General features: G+C 39.3%; 1 protein-coding gene across 1 annotated transcript; it reads right to left on the bottom strand.

Moving 5' to 3' along the window:
• Positions 1-4,026: 4,026 nt before the first annotated feature.
• LOC121911365 (ankyrin repeat domain-containing protein 1-like) lies at positions 4,027-13,454 on the bottom strand. The gene is made up of 10 exons (XM_042432754.1): positions 13,244-13,454; positions 9,233-9,414; positions 7,449-7,619; positions 6,455-6,583; positions 5,967-6,074; positions 5,704-5,802; positions 5,484-5,582; positions 5,109-5,207; positions 4,697-4,795; positions 4,027-4,271 (listed from the first exon to the last, which is right to left on the bottom strand). Exons 2-10 carry the CDS (start codon positions 9,257-9,259, stop codon positions 4,194-4,196), a joined length of 909 nt encoding a protein of 302 aa, XP_042288688.1. The 5' UTR covers positions 9,260-9,414; positions 13,244-13,454; the 3' UTR covers positions 4,027-4,193.
• Positions 13,455-14,675: the final 1,221 nt, after the last annotated feature.

Genomic DNA, 14,675 nt, shown 5'->3' with positions numbered 1-14,675 from the left:
GTAAGTCCAATATTCACTGTCTTTTAGCTCTGTTTTTGCTCTCTACCAACTCCTGAAGGAAATATCTGGCTCTTTAGCTGCTAAATACTCCACTATGTTCACCAGCTAGTCTACAGCATCACTTTTGATCATTTTCTTTAAACTGTCCATAGTGATGCTAAATCAGTGGAGAGTAATTCATCCTCTCAAACACAAACAATCTTTGGCAGTGTCTCATCACACTGACCGTGTGGCTCCAGAAATGCAGTGATGTCACCGTGAGGAGACATGATGATTGTTCATGATGGTTGAGCAATAAATATAAATATCACACGTCCAAACATCCACTCACTGCCCTGCGGCCAATCACAGATCAGGGCCAAAGGTCAGCAGGATGCCTGACTGACTGGAAGCGGGTAACGTTATGTCATGTGTTTTATGCCCTGCTGGTAAATGTTGTATACTGCATATTACACATCTCAGAGCTGCGTAGAGTACATTCTCTGACAGTGATGACTCTTTACGATATGTGCAACATGTTCTCACTCCCAACTCGTCATATACCGAAGCTTGGTCAGAACCCCCTGGCGTTACTTTTTGACCCACTGGGTACCCCTTTAGCATCGTTTTTCAACGCGCAGTATCACGGCAGTCACTGTTAAAAAATAGTTATATTTTATGGTGTGACAACGCCGTGGTTAAGGTCTGGTTAGGTTTAGGCATAAAAACCACTTGTTTAGGGTTAGGGAGAGATCATGGTTTGGGTTTAAATAAAAAATGAAATAACAACGTTAAGGGTTAGGGTTGGGTTAAGGTGGTCTCGAGCCGTGCTCTGCGCTGACTCTGTGATGATTTCCAACTTTTTGCCAACAATAATACAAGCCATCCACCTCCTAATGAGAAAGTCAGCTTATATAGATGTCATGTGAAGTACGTCACTTCAGAAATGTCGATATGATACGTACTGTTGAAATGTTAATATGCTCTGTATTACAGGTAAATGTACATATTCAACGTATCTGTGGTTTAGTGAAACATACAATGCCAACGTTTTATTCTGGCGACCAGGCTGAAATTTGTCACCTTATATAGACGTCATCAGTCTCACAGCGTCTAATTCAGACGTTGTAGGAGTTCAACAGAAGTCTATCGGACTCCCCTGCCCGTTAAAAAATCATGCTAAAGGGGTATCAAGTGTGTTAAAAAGTGATGCCATGGGGTCCTGACCAAGCTTCAGCATGTGACGACTTGGGAGTGAGAACAGGCTGATATGTGACGGTCTAGGTGAAACGTACCTCGAGGGCTCCTTTGTTGAAATTTTTAGGGGGCACTATTGAGCCCCCCTGCCACACCCTAAGCCCAAGACCCATATCAGACAACAAAATTCATCCCTTCTGACGCATGTGCCAAGTTTCGTGAGTTTTTGAGCATCCCTAACCCCCTCAAAAACAGATTCCTGTTTTATGGCAAATGAATAATATGTCGCCATGGCAACAATGTTTGATGAAAACTTAAAAGCTTCACTATTTAGCATCATCAAGGTCTTACAAATAAGCTGACCAAAGTTTAGCTGGATCTGGTTAACATGCTAGTAGTTTGTAAAAGTAAAGGTCCTATAACTTCCTGTTGCCAGTAGGCGGCGCTATGACTATGACTCAATAGTGACATGTAGATGTCATCAGGCCAGGACTCTTATCAAGCCTGAGAAATTTCGGGCAGATTGGAAGACGTATATTTGAATTAGAAAAACTTCCTGTTTCATCGCGAAACATCGAAATTTGCTACGTCGCCACGACAACGGCATTCAATGAAAGGTTTTAAATACCACAATGAAAACGAATCAAATACAGATATAAATAAAGTGAAATACAATACACACTGTTATTTGTATTTCCTGTTCATGTTTACATTTACAGTAGCGTAATTACATGAAAAACATGTTATATGACAAATTATTCATTTTTTTTGTCTTTAATAACAGGGAAAATTGTTTTTCATTGTGACATGAATTTTCCATGTCACATTAAAATCCAATCATAACAGAAAACAAAGTGAGGAGGAGTATTGCATTGCATTAGCATTAGCTAATCATCGTCCAATAAACCAGCTAGCTTAGCTGTCCGAAGTTACCAAGAACTGTCTGTTTGTACAACTTCCTTCAGCACAATCCATCAATTAAAACTGCAGACAGTTGAAGAAGTTCTGCACATTTCCAGCTCTACATTTCTATTCTGGGGCTCTACTGGAATATCTTTGCATGATTTACAGTTAAAAACTCCTTATTTATCTTCTACTGGTCCTTTATGCAGCCCCTCAGTTCAGAATCTGTCTGAAACAGGCCGTTTTAGCTCCTGTCACTTTAAGGCATGTTTTTCATTGATTATGAAACATTGTTTTTTCTTTTTACATCACTAGAAATGTCAGCGGGATTTTGAATCTCTTATTTCAGAATACTTGATGCACTCAGTGAGGAAGTGAAGCTCTGTCAACGATAAAAAAAACAGCTTAAATTCAAAATCTGTTTTATTCAATCAATCCATAAATACAAGGCAAGATTTACATACATCTTTAATAATAAAAAAGGAATCCGATAACCATTCATATATCAAGATCTGTTGTATCAACATCAACACTTGTCAAACATCCTCTGAACCAACAGTTTCAGCTCCATCCCTCTCACACTATCCCCAGAATATCTCCTCTGTGGGGCCAGTTGAAGCTCTGTTTGTATCACAGATGTGATACGTTGGATAAGTTATTTAGACCCCAGATGTTCAAACTGAACTCCAGTAGATGAAAATGGGAAAAAGACAAACTTAGTCTAAAGATTAAACTTGCAGACATTGAAAATTAGATTCACAGAGTATTTGGCAGCAGAAAAAAACATTAAAATAATCCTGAAACTAATTTTCAAAATGATAAATTGTACTTTTATTTGAAATTTTGTTGCAGATAAGACCTGCAGAATATTGTGGAGCCAGATCTGTTATTATGCAATATAAACACATGTCCTTGCAGGAAATAAAATGTTATACTGTTGTCTATTTTACAATCTACCTATTTGCTCTTATTTAAAAAGTGTAAAGTGTTAAAAGTGTAAGTGGAGAGATTCTTCTCGACCTGATCCAAAAACTTACTTTGTCCTGTCTCGTCTCTCAAACTTAAAAAGCATAAGACCAAAGAACTTGGTTCAACTTCTCTGAATGTTTAAGTACAACAAAACACTCTCACACAGAGCCGCAGTAATTTGATACAAACGATTCACTTCAGTTTTACTCTGGAATGGATCCACTGATTGTTGATCCAATGGGACTGAGAGAAAAGTGTCAACCAGGTGATGAAAATCTGGAAAACCTCAAGCAGTATCCCATTTGTTTCCATGATGTCAGTAAATAAAAATCAGTAAATTCCAAGTTTATATAATTGGTTAAAGTCAGACCATAAAAATCCTTAAACCAACTACAGTATAACTCTAGACAACCAGTAACTCAGTTATTAAGTGTATTGTATTGACATAAATCAAAAGCGATCGCTTACACTCATCATTCATCAATAAATAAATCATCTTCTCAATGCATCGCTGACTTCAACTCAGCTTCAAATAAATATTAAGAAAGAGAAAAAGAAAACATCCTAATGTTGTCAGCCGAGACATTGTCCAGCAATATTTGGCGATCAATGAATCTACCAGTGCTAATAATCACATTATTAACAACATCCTGATTAGATTTCACATTTTTGATCAAAAGCTCACATCCCTGCTGTTTTTTTTCCGGAAGGTTCTTCTCCCATGTGACGTTACACTAGATACAACATATGTGTAATTAACATCTGAGAAAATGTAACCCTGCCAATAACCTACAGGTTCAAATCCCTGAACCAGAAGGAGGCGCTGGATGTTAGCGACTAATGCTCTCCAACACACCCAAACACTCCGGTTGAATATCTGTCAGTCAACACGTGAGACAGTTTGAATGTGATGCAGGGCGTTCTCTGAAAGAGAGTGTGAACACTCAGCAAAGCCTCTCTGAAAAAACAGAGATTTTCAAAACAAAAGACTTGTGTGCTTCCTCAGTATGGAAATGCCATGGACAGTCCCGCCCGACAAACCAGACAGGACTAGAAAAATACAAGTTTTTTTCCCTTTTTCTACAACATTTTCTCCCTGATAATCCAGTACATTCTGTGGCTGAAACTCATGATTCTACTGGTTTCTACTCGCTGAAGTTACACAGGAGGCTCTTGGCTCCGTTCTGCCATGAATACAGCGTCTCCATCGGAGTTTTTCCATCCTGCACAAAAAGAAACAAACACACAAGATCAATAAATGGGTCCTGAAAATTTATTTTCTCAACACAAATGTAAAAAAACCAGTCAGTGCAGAAAGAGTATTTCCATCTGTTTTCAGTTCAACTGCATCTTGAAGCAAGAAAGTATAAGATGTGTCACTACACTAAAATTATAATAAAGGATCTTAATTTTAGAAGATACTCTAAATAGATATTTTTTTTACATGTTTTGAGAAAATAAGTGGTTCAGAAAAACACAATAAGAAGACATTCAGGGAATAAATGCATCATAATTTCAAAGGTTGCAATTTGTTTTGTGTGTAAAAATCTGACTTGTGATTATTGACATAGACTTTGTGTATTGATAACAGTATGGAGGCTCTGAGGAGTCATGTACTGTATATTGTGAGGTGATACTCTGTACTTACACAGTTCTTGGTTTTGAGACTGGCTCCGTGCATCATCAGCAGCTTGATCATCTTGAATCTGTTTATTCTCACAGCATCATGCATGGGCGTGTCTCCGTCCTACACTCAGGGAGGAAAACAGACATTCAGCATATGTAAAGCTCATTAGGAATCATTTTACAATCCCAATGATAAAAACACTCATTTCTAATAAGCTGTTGTGTGTCAGAGTGTGACATGTTGCATATTTAGTTTGGACTTTTGTAATTGAATATAAATACAAGTCTGTAGCAGCACATTTTGCTGCTGTAAGCCACAGACAAGCACCCCTGCAGTGATTGAATTAGCTTTGTGTCCTGATGCAGGAGATTTAATGTAGCTGTAAGAAGACTAGCTGCAGATGTCTGGATCTTCGGTCTGTCTGAGTCCTTACTCTGTCTTTGGCGTTGACGTCTGCTCCGCAGTGAATGAGATGCTCAGCACACTCATAGTGTCCTGTCCTCACAGCTACATGGAGAGGAGTGCTGCGCAACTGGAGAAAACAAACACAGAGAGAGGATTTCTTGATTTATGCAGGAAAAATACTGAAAATTCCACTAAAACATTAAAGGCTCAATCTTTATTTTTGTGCACACTTTGTGAAAATATATTCCTGCACTGGTGTTGTTTTTAATACAACCACCAGATGGTGCTAAAGTAACAAACACTTACTGTACTGGCTTTTAGATGCACCTGAGAGAATAAGAACTCTATGCAGCAGAGGTGACCTGTAGGAAACCCAATTTCCAAGTTCAGTGTGTGGACAAACCTTGTCTCTGGAGGTGAACTTGGCTTCCTGGTCGAGGAGGAGCTGCAGGGCCGGCAGGCTGCCTCCTCTGCAGGCCCAGTGGACCGCTGTGGCCTCCAGCTGAAACACACACTCGACTGTTAGACTGCTGTATGTGTGTGTGTCTATGTGCATGTATGACAGAGACAGTGAAAGGAGAAAGAAGGAACAAAAGAAAGTATGGAGTTTTCAATCCTCTCACCTTGTCTTTTTTCTCGATGGCAGCTCCGGCCTCCAGCAGCTTCTTCATCACCTCCACGTGTCCTTTGTACGAGGCTTTGTGCAGCGCTGTTCTCTGGAACTGGATATAGGATTTAAAAAGTTTCCTTTTTAATATTTCAACAGTTTGTTCAATGAAACAATCGATGAATTTTAAAAGCAAAATAGTGATAAGACAAACAAACATAAAGATTATTTAGTAATACTTTGTGTTTAATGAGATGTTTCTACAGAGGCGACACTCACATGGTCGGCTACGTTGGGGTTTCCTCCGTCACTCAGGTACTTCTCCACTACAGCCATTTTGTTCTCCATGGCTGCTGTCAGGAACAGCTTCTGATCCACAATCTCTGGCTGGAAGATATATGCAAAAAAAAAATTACATATAATCTATAGCTTTCTTTCTCTGAAGCTTAAAATAACTAGAAGAAGGTTTAAAAACAAATACAAATCTGAAAAGACTGTATTTCCCTCATCAGCTCTTAAATGTATGATATGGTCAGTTCCCTGCAGCAGCGGCTTTTACAACTTCCTGCATCAAAGGTGGCTACATGTGAGTGTCACTGCAGAGTATTTCAGTATGAACACAGAGGTTCAATGAAATCAGTGTTTCTGAAGCTGCATTTCCTCTTACAGCCACTAGATGCTGCCTTCAAGCAAACTAGGCTGAATATCAACTTATCAAGACAAGGACATGTTTAGAAATATAAAAGAAATGAAGAATATAATCCTACCACGAACTCAGGCTCCGGCTCTCGTTTCTTGCGGATGGGAGTCTTCCTCTCCCTCCTCCTCTTCCTCAGCTGCAGGATGTTGAACAGGTCGTCCACAGTCTCCAGCTTCAGTTTGCCACTTTTATCCGTCTGACAGGGCAGAGACGAGACACAGGACTTCAACAAACAACATCAACAACTAAATGAAGAAACTTATTTGAAAAGCAGCTTCTCATCTTCATCTTTATGAAAGTATTCATTGATTAAAGCGAAATATTTGCTTAAATATAAAAAGTAAAGGTACATATTAGTATATTTCAGAGTGTGAATTAATGATATTGTGTAACTTGTAAACATGATCTCAATGTAGAAGCTTGTCCTTCCTATAGTCGCCTACAAAAAATCCCAAAGTTAAGAAACACAACCTCTTCTTTTTATCTACTTTACTCCATCATGAGGGCGTCATACACAAATCCACAAAATACATCACAGCTGGACTTGATCCTTATTGGCTCCTCAGATTGTTTTAGTGATTATTGATCTGTCAAATGAGGTTTGCAGCATTTATACTGACTTGTCACCCTTACACAATCATAAAAAGATGGAAAAAGACATGTGTATTTGTTTTAAAAATGATAATAAAATGATTCCTGAAAGAAAGAATAAGTCTAGTTTACTAGAAATTGGTATGAAAATATATGTGAATGCCTCCAGGTGGCAGCATGGAGCTGAAGTGAAGCTCAGAGGAGACTAAATTCAAACCCAGTTAGAGATGATATGCAGGATTTAAATAGTATTTACTGTATCAGTCTCATTTGTCTCTTTGCCTTTGCTTTACCATCATCTTCAGGCAAATGCTTGTCATTAAATAAAAACAAAGTACATCCTGAGCTCTGCCAACACGTGTTGATACAGAGCAAAGTCATGGATAACAGCCCAATGACTTCCTCTCCTTGTCCTGGTGACAACAGATACTTCAGTGGCCCTCTTGTTGCTGTTATCAGTGGATTCTTACATTGAGAGCAGCCACGCTGACTTCCTCCTGTTCGCTGCCGCTGTCGTTCTCCTCCGCCAGCTCTTTGTGGGACCTGCAGTCATCCTGCTTCTCTTGATGGACAGCTGTCTCGTACACGCCGTCTTGGAAGTTGGCCGCCGCCTCTTTGCCCTCTGACCTCTTACCGGTCACCTGAAGGGAGAGAAGAGGTGGAGATGTTGTACGTGACGTGTCTCTTTAAGGTCATACGAATGTCTAAATATCTGCCCTGAGCTTTAAAAAGGTGAACATTAAGTCTAAGTTTAAAATACTACAGTAGTATTCACATTTAGCCTTACTCATTTATTTAAATACAAAAAAAACCTTCAAATAAGGTGAGATGATTTGTTTGGTAGTTCCAGTAGTGTTTTTTAGACTCAGAATGAGACATAATAACATATAATTTGATTATTTTGAGGTAGAATAGAGTAAAATGTATCAAAAGTTAATATTTTATATGTATTAGTTTTGATTCTTTAAGATTTTTGAAGCTGTTTGGTGCAGTTGTTGGATTTTGTTGAAGGTTTAATGACTTTAATGTTGAAGACAGAATCACTGGCGGAGTTGTTTCACGGTTGTTGGTGCTTTTATATTTTCTGCATTTTGTCCACAGTGACTCCAAGTTAATGAAACATAAGAAGGAGTCTGAGTTTGTAAATCACCAATGTCACTATCAGGCTGCTGGGGACAGATGACACAAACTATTCCCGCTTCCTGAGACTTGTTCTGTACATGTGAAAGATGATATGAGACCATGAGAACATTTGCAAAGGAAAAGGACTGAAGCTGTTAACAGATTCCCTGTTAACTTGATGTCTTAATCAAAGCTCAGCGGGAGAGCTTTTTGTTTGGTCTTATCCAGAGAGTTAAAACACAGGAGCTGCTCTCAGCATTCAGTGGCTGCAGAGCCAAGTCATGCTGCTAACACACCACAGCTTCAACACATTAACACACACACTTCAGCTCCGGAGGGACGACTGTTTATATGTCCAGTTAATGAATCATTCATGTAATCACTGGATCATTATTAATCATTCTAACCGACTTTTAATCCTCACAGGGAGGAGTAAGAAATTCAAAATATGAAGTTGAAATGTGCAGAAACTTTATCAGATAAAACAATTCAATTTGATGCTTAGCAGTGATCAGTGTTGCTTAATGTTTAATTACCTTCACCTAAACATAAGTTGTAATTAAGCAGCCTTTCCCTTAAGCTTGCAGAGTGAGCGCTAATTGAGCCATAAAATGAGGTAAATGAAAGAGTTTATTTCAGGTTGTGTACATAGATTAAGAGATGATTGAGGTTATTTTGAGTTGTTTTAATGGAGCGTTTTCTAGTTTTATTTATCTTTCTCCTCAGGTGTTCTGGCATCACATGTAAAAGTTTCACTTTGGTTGTTTCAATCTCTCATTAAATGCATCACTACAATATATTTCTAGTCATCTTTTACATTTAAAAGGGACAGAAGGCAAAATAAATCAAACATCTGTCCAAGAAATGAATCCTTTCACCCAACATGTTCAAAGCATCATCAGTTTCCAGCAGTACGTTAAAACCAGAAGCTATTTTCTTATTTTCTTATGCGAACAAATTGAAAATTGTTTGAAACCAGAGAGAGAAAATGAATTAATTTTCCCTCTATCCCCTCATTTAAAAAGTTGCAAGCACAGAAATCCTACAGCTCATTTTTGGGACTCTTTCCGCCTCCGAGGCCTTCTCATAATTGCGATCATTTAAAAGTAACACACACATGAGCAGATCTTACCAGTTCCTCAACACTGTGCAGGACCATTTTTCTTCTTTGATAGGATGTAGTTTAATCTCACTGCAGGTAACTGGAGGTAGAGTTAAGTCCACTGGTCTTCTCCTGAGATGCTCCCTGTCTCTCTGTCTCTCTGTTCTGCCTGCAGCCAGAGTGTCGGCTTCTTTTATAGCCTTGTCAAACCTCTGTCCAAAAAATAGAGGTCCTGTCATTCAACTCAGATCACATTACTTCCCTCATGTGTACATTTGGCACGGTCAGTGCTGCCAACATCACCCCCCCCCCCCCCCCCACCATCTCCATCTCCAGCCCCTCCCACTACCAGTCCTGCCCAGTATGGACTGCTGCTGGTTTCTGTATCATCATGCAAAGATTGAAGTCAGGTAAGAGGTGTCACTCTGCCACTGTTGACGTAAATCCTATTACAGATGGAGACCATCATTCATGTCAATTGTGTTAATGTTTGACTTAAACTTACAATAACTGATGTTTTTGTTCACCAGCTTTCAGCAGAAACAAGTAGTGAACACAACACTGACATATCATCATCTTTTTAAGTTGATATGTTGAACATCCAGCAGTTACGGAGCAACATTATCATTCATGTGGAGTCATGTTTCTGTCCACCTGATGAATGTAAGTCCAATATTCACTCTCTTTTAGCTCTGTTTTTACTCTCTACCAACTCCTGAGGGAAATATCTGGCTCTTTAGCTGCTAAATGCTCCACTATGTTCACCAGCTAGTCTACAGCATCGCTTCAGATCCTTTTCTTTAAACTATCCATAGTGATGCTAAATCAGTGGAGAGTAATTCATCCTCTCAAACTCAAACAATCTTTGGCAGTGTCTCATCACACTGACCATGTGGCCTCAGACATGCAGTGATATCACTGTGAGGAGACAGGTTCATGGTGGTTGAGGAATAAATAGTCACACTTCCAAACACTCCACTCACCGCCCCGGCAGCCAATCACAGATCAGGGCCAAAGGTCAGCAGGATGCCTGACTGACTGACTGACAGCCGGCGGCGGGTAACGTTATGTCAGATGGTTTATGTCCTGCTGGTAAATGCGCATATTACACATCACAAAGCTGCGTACAGTACATTCTCTGGGAGTGATGACATCTTACGGTATGTGACAGTCACAAGCTGCGTGAGCTCACCGTCGACCAATCAGGGGACGGAAAATGAAGACGTAAGGTGTGACACATGAGAGAAAAACTTCATCTAAATGAGAGATTTAGTGTTTTGATCGATTTAAAGATTCGTTAAATTCGATTTTTTTTTTTTTTTTGTGGGGTTCCACTTTCTCTGACACTTCCTGCTCAGTTTGTCTGACAGTTTCAACTCCTTTTAAGTGCTTGAACTTCAACTGATTCCTTAAGTTCACTCAGCGCTGAAACTTAAGTGAACTGACACTTCCATTTTAACTTCTTTCAAGAACTTTATTTCGGCTGTCACGTCGATTTCAACTTTTCTCAGTGTTTCAGCTATTAATTATATTATAATAAATCAATATATCTCCCTTTTGGATTGCATGAAATCAAATTTTATAAAATGTATAACTGGCAAAATGACATATAGTTAAATTAAGTCAAAAATGTCAGAATTAAGACCCAAATAATGATGACAATGTAAAGGAGTTTACAAGTTTATATCCAGAATAACATTTAATAAGCAAACTATTATTTATCATGAATCTGATTAAAAAAAATTGTCTTATCTGAAATCTATATAACATTATTGTCTGTTTTAGAGCTGATGTAGCTCAGCTGGTTATGAAGCAGATTGATTTTGATCTCAAAGGCTACAATACGTCCATAAAAAGACATGTTCTAGCATTACGATCCAATAACCTTTCATTCTCATTCAACTCTAGTGGCGGTGTTTTAACCACCGGGTTTATGAACTACACTGCACCAGACGACAGAACAGAAATAAATCGCAAATATGACAAAAAAGTGAATTTGCCGGTCAAGAATCAAGAACCAAGGTCAACCTACGGAAAAATAAACACAGTAATCAGTGAAAATGACATTAGTGGGGTCAGTGAGATAACGAAGAAGGCAAAGGCAAGTTTATTTGTATAGCACATTTCAAGTGCTTTACATAGAACATAAAAGGCATTAAGACAGAATATAGAAGCAACACGAGGCAAAATGAAAAGATATATAACAGTGAAAATAAGAATAACAGTCTTTGCTCTTCTATGTACATTTTAAGTCAAAACGGGGCTCAGATCTGTTCCTCTGAAGGTGAATTCATAACTGCGGGCTATTTTCAACACTGACCTTGTGACTGAAATAGATGGTAAAAGGGGGAAACTGTTTTGGATGGAGACCTTCAGAGGTCCCGCACACCACTTTCTACATCTAGCAGCAGATTTGTCACCACTAGTTAACTCTTTCATTAACCCTAATCATGATCATTCTCTAACTTTAACCATGCCACAGTTGCACAAATTTTATAGAAAGTGAGAGTTTTTCAGATGTGACGAGGTGAATGTAAGACAATGTGACTGGATATAATGTGGGGCGAGGAGGGGGGATTTATAGGGTCATGTTCTTATCTGGAGATAGGGTTACCATATATTTCCTGTGCCAGTAGCAGCAGCACTTACCAGAAGTTATGAACAACTTTTTGTTTAGTTATTTTAGTCTGTGAATGCCTCGCTGACAGGTCCATAGCTCGATCAGGAACAGCAAATCATCTCGTTGCAATGAGCGCTTGGCGCCAGCGGTGAAGACTAAATAAAAAAGGTACAGTTCACCGAAATAAAGTCCCTTGTGTCTATATTACCAGCACACACACACACACCTCATATCCTTTGCTCATATTTGTCACAGTCTAAAGGAGAGTGTGAAGATGACACTATCTTTATATGCATGTCGGTAGTCTAAGACCGGTTTGGCGTTAAACCCAGAGGGATACATCATAGGATTCTGTAATTATTAATAGGCCCCGTGCAGAATTCCTTCTCTGGAAATATATCTAGTTTACTCTATTATTAGCTGCGCAAATCCTCCTCACACCCGGTATTCTCATTTGAGGGAGGGGGGGGGACAGGGGGCGAGGGGGGGCGCTGCATCTGTGAGATCGATTGCAGCGCCTTGGTCCTGTTTACGAGTGTGTCATCGTATGAAGATAATCCTTCACTCAGAGAGACAAACCGTCCGGTCGTAATTCACGACGCTGTTTGCTTTCTGACAAGCGCCCTCAGGCTCTCCAAGGCCCCCAGACTCTGTCCTACTGCCATCTGTCTGAAAGAGCTGTAAACTCTGACAGAGATGAAATTTTAAAGGTGATTTGTCAATCCGCTGCCACGTTTTGTCAGAATAGACACAAAGGCGTGACAGAAGAGATGAGATGAGATAAAGGTGACGAGGATGCCGAGTTTTAGTATGCGTGTTAAACTGTATTTTATATCAAACAGCCCCGTATCCCCCAGGAACTAGCTTCATATCTTTACAGTTTACGCACAACGCCAACGTTTAGTGTCATTTATTTAACAAGGTGGAGAGCAAAGACCTGCAAAAGAGTGCCAAAGTGAAATCTGAACTTCTGGATTCTGCACCAGAAGTAAGAAAACTTGATATTTGTGATAACGTAAATGAATAAAGATCCAACGCTAGCTTACTGGGAACAGCTAGCGGTGCACACTTGGGCTAATGGCTCTTACATTTTGAAAATATTGCTTTGCTCTGTATCACAGCTCTCAAAGTCATAGCAGCTACTTGACTTCTGTTTTTTTATACTCATGAGGAGGCGTCGGAGCATGTAAAAAAAATATTAATTCATATCCTCGACACTTTGAACCCTCTTGCTGGTCTTTTTCTCCAAAACAATTTCAATCAAACTGTCAAGCCAGCCTTTTTTTGATGAGATCATTAATTTTCTTCTTCTTCTTTTTAAACACAGCACTGGACTTTCTCCCACATAACTGTTGGAGGAAAGACAGGAAGTGAAGACAGGAGACACAACCTCATTTTCTCTGCAGATGATGATGACTCACCTTTTGGATTTTGGCATTTCGAATATTTCTGCCTCCTACTTCAGTAAAAATAATATCATAAACCAACCAATTACTGACGTCCTTTACAACCACAGTGTTTTACTGCAACAGGAACACTTCACTTTCAGTATTTTACATGTTAATAAAAAGACTCATAACACTGTGAAAGCTGCTATAGTCTTCAAAATCCTACTCTGTTGCACAAAGATGCTCTGGGACCTGTTGGTTCAGGTGTTTCCTCCTTGAAATAACTCATGGAAATAAAGTTTGTTGCTAAGCAGCAGCAGCCAAAACTTGGTTTATGGGAAAATAAGTTATTTGTTGCCAAGCAACATTATCTTATTGGCTGTGTTGGGAACCGCTGGGAAATACTGTGTGGGAAATAAAACAATTTCAATTTATGAGTCATGCTTATTAACATGTTCATCAGCAGGTCGATGATGATGCTGACAGGCTTCACTGTCAGTCCACGTTTGTGCTAAAGGACGGGTTCACAATTTTTCAAGTGTGTCTTAAAACAACAGTCAGGAGGCAAAATGATCATTGAAACATGTTTTTATTGCTGTAATCATTCCTCCTGTTCATACTGACCATTAGAAGATCCCTTCATAGCACTTACAATGTAAATGATGGGGGACAAAATCCACAGTCCTCCTTCTGTGCAAAAATGTATTTAAAAGTTTATCTGAAGCTAATATGAAGCCTCAGCGTCCAAATGAGTCAAGTAGATATCTTTCAACATTACAGTCTTTTTAGTGCCAAAGTTCCTCTTTTTGTTACTATACTTCCACCACAGCTCAACAGGGAAACACTGTCTGAGGAAACACGAGGGGACAAGAGGGAACTCTATACTAAAAAGTGTAAATGTGGCAGATATCCACTTGATATGACTAACTCAGACTGATGAAGCCTCATATCATCTTCAGATAAATCATAAAGATGCCCTGGGACTGTGGATTTTGTCCCCCATCACTTACATTGAAAGCACATTGAGAAAGGGATTTTTAATGGCCAGTATGACAACAGGAGGAATGATTACAGCGAGCTTAACATGTTCATTTGGGCTCCTGACCAACAAGTCCTCCAAATTAAATGACCACATAGGTCGTTTACTCATGCAACCACTCGGTTAGATTTAGGGAAAGATCATGGTTTGGGTTAAAATTACTACTTCCTTAAAGTTAGGCAACCTTCGTCATCATGGCAACAGTAAACACCATGACAATCCTAGTTTTTAAAAAAGTGTCCTGACTCACAGTTGGAAGTGGGAAGATCCACTAAGTCCACTTTTTGCCATCTATCTATCTAGCCATCTGCCAACCCCTCACATCTGAATAATACAGTAATCATCTGAACTGCAGCATTTCTCCAGGTCATAATTACGGCCGCTAGATGGTCACTCAAATGTAACTATAGGTCGGGTTGTTTTTGG

This window comes from Thunnus maccoyii, chromosome 14 (genome assembly GCF_910596095.1).
Source record: "Thunnus maccoyii chromosome 14, fThuMac1.1, whole genome shotgun sequence".
In the NCBI taxonomy this organism is placed as follows: domain Eukaryota; kingdom Metazoa; phylum Chordata; class Actinopteri; order Scombriformes; family Scombridae; genus Thunnus; species Thunnus maccoyii.
This window is presented reverse-complemented; position numbering and strand designations above follow the sequence as displayed.

Coding starts and splice junctions, on each gene's coding strand:
- LOC121911365 (XM_042432754.1), bottom strand. CDS start 9,259: ATGGTCCTGCACAGTGTTGAGGAACTG. Junction 5,803..5,966: donor ACCCCAACGTAGCCGACCAT/GTGAGTGTCGCC, acceptor TCCTATATCCAG/TTCCAGAGAACAGCGCTGCA. Junction 4,796..5,108: donor ACGTCAACGCCAAAGACAGA/GTAAGGACTCAG, acceptor CCCTGAGTGTAG/GACGGAGACACGCCCATGCA.